Genomic DNA, 5,140 nt, shown 5'->3' with positions numbered 1-5,140 from the left:
AAAACCTAACCCCACCCTTACATTGTATTATTACAGAGAATAATTTTTAAAAAACATCATGATATCAATGCACCACTGCGTTGTGGTAATATGTCACTAATTGCTTCTAATTATCCAGTACAGGATAGGCGAATATTTAATTGAGCGCACGCCCTTTAAACTTGGTGGTGGATGCCTGCCACTGTGATTGGTCGGCAGCCACGAATGACAGCACCTGCTTAGCTACTTAATCAAAACTGACACGAGTTGAGGGAGATATAGGAAGCATCATACCCTCTCGGTACTCACTCTCGACATTAATGCGCGGTTCCAAGCTGAACTTAATTCAAAAGTGATATTTTTCTAAATTTCTGGGTTTTTTTGAATGCGTAATAGTGCAAATGGAGATGCTACTTACATTTTCTTTAGCGCTCTTTTTAATAGCGTTTCAGCAATTATTGGCGACAGATCCAAACGAATTTCACGAAATCCCTCAAGACAAACATTTGAACCAGCCGAAAAGACGACTATCACTGCAAAACACAGGTAAGTGAATGCTACTATGTATTGCATGTTTAAAATAATAATTCGGATTATAACTTTTTAAACGGGTGAACTCAAAATAAAATTAAGATTCCCTGCTTGCATTCTGAGTTTCACATTCTGTCACGAGCCAAAATGACAATCAATAATTATATGACAACATGTCTTTTGGGGTTATTTAGTCTCATGTGGAGAAGTTGATTTCAATGTGGATTAAACTCTTTATTTTTTTTATTTATTTTTTTAAATTGTGACACATACACCTGTGGTTGAAATGTGGTTTTTATCATAGTCTGTTCCTACGCAGGTACCCAGTGATCTCTAGTTCTGTCACTTCACTGTAATTCCATACGCCTAGTGGCCAGCTCTTTTCCAAGCACCTTCCTGTTTAAATGCCAACACAAGCTCTGACGGCAAGCTGTTTTTACCCCGGCGCAGGCACACCAGCGGGAATATAACCATTTTTAGAAATTGTAGCATTGTTATGATACATTTGCATGTTTTCGAATATTTTATTTGCCCCCTATATGACCTATAAGCAGTTTTGCTAAGAAACATAAATGCCAAGGTGGTAGGTTGTGTAGACTACAAAGGAATGATTATATTGTTTTGACATATTTCTAACTATAGATTACGTTAATGTTTGCTATTGGGTTGATTTTTTTTTTTTTAAAACGCGCAAGTTGCCATTTGTGTTCAATTACGCACAAATGCATTGAATAGAAGCCCATGTTTTATTTTTCGATCAAAGCCGTTATGACACTATTAGCAATACATTAATCTACCTTTGCCTATCCCCTGCGTTTCTGTAATCACCGATACAATGCCACATGGCGTCAGGCACTCGAATGGTCCCAGCATTCAATCTTCCTAGTCATCACTGGTCTAGCCCTATTGCAATTGTAAAAGCTATTTGCTACTAAATGATGGACTTTTATTTTTAATTTTTAAATCTCTACTGTATTTGGAACATGATCATTATTGAAAGTATCAGTAAAAATTTGGATTTTTTTTTCTCATCCCCTTAGCAACCACCACATTGGCACCAGGTCAACTTCTGCATTATTATTAAAAAGCTACTGTTCCCTTGTAGTTTTCACATGCCCTCCCTCATGTTCACTAACATGTTCTCTCCATCAGCGGAGATCCAGCACTGTCTGGTGAATGCTGGGGATGTGGGCTGTGGCATGTTCGAATGCTTCAACAACAACTCGTGTGAAATCCAAGGCCTACATGACATCTGTATGACATTTCTGCACAATGCCGGCAAGTTTGACTCCCAGGTATATCCCACTTCTTCCAAACCTCCCAACTAACATGAGTCACTCAGAATCCAGGAGGAGTGTGTTTCTATCGTAGAGGGTGAAATGCTTTACGGAACTGTAGAAACATGTGTTATGCTTATTAGTTATAGCACAACACAATTTGGAAATTGCCACTTCAAGATGTATAGCTTTGACGATTCTGGAAATTTGGTTTACGAATATTTGTCACGCAAATTGCCAGTTATTGTCATAATTGCTGAAAAAGTGTGAACTCATAATGCATCTTAGAAAATAAGCTACAACATACATACACACTAGCATTGGGCCAGTAACCAAATGGTCGCTGGTTTGCTTTCCCGAGCCAGCAAGGTGGGAGAATCTGCTGTTCTGCCCTTGCGCAAGACAGTTAACCGCAAACAACAAATGCTCCCTGGGTGAGGATGTCAATTTAAGGCAGCCCCCCACCTCTCTGGGTTAAATGTGAAAGACATTTTGGTTGAAAGCATTGTGCAACTGACTAGGTATCCACCTTCCCAATACAGCTTTGGAGACGCCTGTCTCAAACGACTAGATTTGACCACTTGGAACTTTCGAAAATTAAGCTTCTCTCGACTGCCACTCTACTCAAAACTATTACCAACTTTAGCATCTTCATGTAAAAATGAAACTGCTATTGGGTGAACTATATCTACATGAAAATAAAGTTTAACCCCCCCCCCCGCTAAAATAAATGTAAGAGGATTTGACGACTACAACTTCAGTTCACGGTTATTGTCCATAATTGTCAGCTATACTATTGTACCAGCCCATAACCTTTGTTATGTTGAACTCTTAAAGGGGAAGTCCTTCATCAAGGATGCCCTGAAGTGCATGGCCCACGGCCTGAGGCACCGGTTCAGCTGTGTGAGCAGGAAGTGCCTGGCGGTGAACGAGATGGTGTTCCAGCTGCAGAGAGAGTGCTACGTCAAACACAACCTTTGTTCTGCTGTCAGGGAGAACGTCAACGTCATGGTGGAGATGATCCACTTCCAGGACCTCTTCCCCAAAGGGTGGGCATGAGGCCTTCCATTTCATACTAAACCCATTCAGTGTAGTACATTTTAATGGTCCAGAGTCCACATGCTCTGAATTAAATTACTATAGTAATCTGCATTCAGAAATATAATTGTTCCTCTTCCTATGTCAGGCCTCATGTGGAGCTGGTGAACATCCTGCTGGGCTGTGGCGAGGAGGTGAGGATGGCTATAGCACGGAGAGTGAGGATGCAGTGTGAGCTGAACTGGGGGGCCCTGTGTGGCAGCCTGAGCCTGTGCTCCCTGGGCCGCTCGGATGACCCCCAACACATCACCGTCCCTTCTGCCTCTCTGCAGGGCAGGAGCACACTGCCCCCTGCTGGCCAGCTCTCCCTCCCCAACATTGAACAGGACCAACCAAGAACAGACCAGCTAGGCGACGAGGGGAGCCTTCACCCCTCTGAGAGTCTCAGTCAGAATCCCCTGGATGATGCCACAGAACCTGGGCTCGCTGTGCCCGGTCAAGCACCCAGTACCGCCGTCCAGGGGTGAAACAGAGTTGTAAGATCCCTAGCCAGTGTACACGCAACAGATAAGCCCCTGACCCATGTTTCCCCCTCAAGCAACCCTACTACAGACTACCTCTTACCCCCTTTCCCCTCAAGCAACCCCACTACAGATGACTGACCCCCCTCCTGAAACAACCCTACTACAGACGACCTCTGTTGTAAAACAAGGGAGAGTAATGACCGTGTACCATGCTTCTCCATTCATACTCTCCTAAATGGTACAGGTGACGGGGTATATTTGGTCAAATGTAGATTTTGAGGCCTTGTTTTTCAATAATTCCTTTTAATTACAAGTGATATTCAAAACATGTTTTAAAGTAACATTTATTTCATTTGATTCCTTTTTAAAAGTATATCATGGGCATATCAATCTTACCTGGATCTGTATACATTGTTTATACTGTGTCTGTTAGTTCAGTAAAGATGTAAGTGTTTGTCACAGCAAGGACTCTATTGGAACTGGTTGGAAGTTGTCTTACACTTCTTCCCAAAATTGTGACTGCAATATTCCAGGTTTAGCTAGACATTAACTTGGTATTACACACGAAGTTATGACTTATAGTTTGATAAATTAGGTTTTAAAGAGACCTTATACTTAATTAAACCCACATCTTGGATGGCTGACTCGCTCTCGGCCCTATTTTTCTAGGTATCCAGAAGATGAGGTAAACTGTCTTGTGTTTTACGTTCTGTCAACTAGTTTCAATACTGCATTTGTTTTAACTAAATACTAGTGCTACCGTAAATAAACTTGTGTAGAGAATTGTGCTTACGCAAGCTGTCAATGTTTCTGCGGAAACTATTTATTTGCAGTACAAAAGTGAACCGTACAACTCAATGTCACTTCAACTCTGCAAAGAGAAGTCCATTACTGGCCCATATGATGCCTTGTGTGATTTCTCATCACAAGTAATAACTTGGCTGACAAGTGGCCCTTCTACCACAATCAGGAAAGCTCATTAAAAAGATATCTCACAACCATAAACTCTGAAACATGGTAATGTGCGTTCACTCAAAGGCAAACTTCAGGAAACCTCAGGTGTTATAACAAAACAATGAGACCCATCAAAATGTATTACTTAAATGGAATGTTGTGAGTCTTAGCCTGTTCTCACTGAGGCCTTGGTTTATATGTATCAGGGTCTACTGCAATTTTTAATTTTTTTCACAGGATGACCACAGAATGTCTTGTCAAACATTTTCAAATCTGACAGTTTGAATGTTTTTACTAGCTTTTGATCCAACTAGCTAGCTTGTCCTTTAGTAGTAACCTCAATAGTACTCCAAGTAACCTACCTCACCAGTCATGCCATCTCTAGAGATGTTTAATACTGGACACTTTCAGAGGACATTGAACTGGTATGAATACAACAGACACTCTGCTTTCTCTTTTTATAACTTTTTTTTTTACACATTTTGTACAGTTGGCTTGTATGATGTGGATTTTCTTTTGGTATGTCCAGTTGTGCATGTGTAAGATGAGCATCAACTTCCCTCTACACAACTTCTGTCAGTACTAGCGACTAAATGTCAAGTGGATGACTGCATTCAGACTCTGTACTTGACAACAGCAACTTATTTCTTACAAAGTTTGTTTGTACTCTGATTCAATGTCTAAGTATTTAACTTGTATTTATTTTGACTACTTTTCTTAAGGTATGCATTACCTCTGTTTATATGTGGTGTAGGGTTAGGCCTTGATACAAGCAAACTACCATTTTATACTTTTCATTTTAGTTATTTTGAACATTAAACATTTAAGATACTTTGC

General features: G+C 40.7%; 1 protein-coding gene across 2 annotated transcripts; it reads left to right on the top strand.

Moving 5' to 3' along the window:
• Nucleotides 1-245: 245 nt before the first annotated feature.
• Nucleotides 246-4,677, top strand: LOC118374252 (stanniocalcin-2-like). Of its 2 annotated transcripts, XM_052529456.1 has the most exons (5): nt 246-525; nt 1,663-1,805; nt 2,625-2,836; nt 2,974-3,019; nt 3,158-4,677. In XM_052529456.1, the coding sequence occupies exons 1-5, from the start codon at nt 381-383 to the stop codon at nt 3,350-3,352; spliced, it is 741 nt and encodes a 246-aa protein (XP_052385416.1). In that variant the 5' UTR covers nt 246-380; the 3' UTR covers nt 3,353-4,677. The 2 variants fall into 2 exon arrangements, with proteins under 2 accessions (XP_052385416.1, XP_035616520.2); XM_035760627.2 differs by having other exon boundaries at nt 249-525; nt 2,974-4,677.
• Nucleotides 4,678-5,140: the final 463 nt, after the last annotated feature.

This window comes from Oncorhynchus keta, chromosome 11 (assembly GCF_023373465.1).
Source record: "Oncorhynchus keta strain PuntledgeMale-10-30-2019 chromosome 11, Oket_V2, whole genome shotgun sequence".
In the NCBI taxonomy this organism is placed as follows: domain Eukaryota; kingdom Metazoa; phylum Chordata; class Actinopteri; order Salmoniformes; family Salmonidae; genus Oncorhynchus; species Oncorhynchus keta.
This window is presented reverse-complemented; position numbering and strand designations above follow the sequence as displayed.

Coding starts and splice junctions, on each gene's coding strand:
- LOC118374252 (XM_035760627.2), top strand. CDS start 381: ATGGAGATGCTACTTACATTTTCTTTAGCGCTCTTTTTAATAGCGTTT. Junction 526..1,662: donor ACTATCACTGCAAAACACAG/GTAAGTGAATGC, acceptor TCTCTCCATCAG/CGGAGATCCAGCACTGTCTG. Junction 1,806..2,624: donor CCGGCAAGTTTGACTCCCAG/GTATATCCCACT, acceptor GAACTCTTAAAG/GGGAAGTCCTTCATCAAGGA.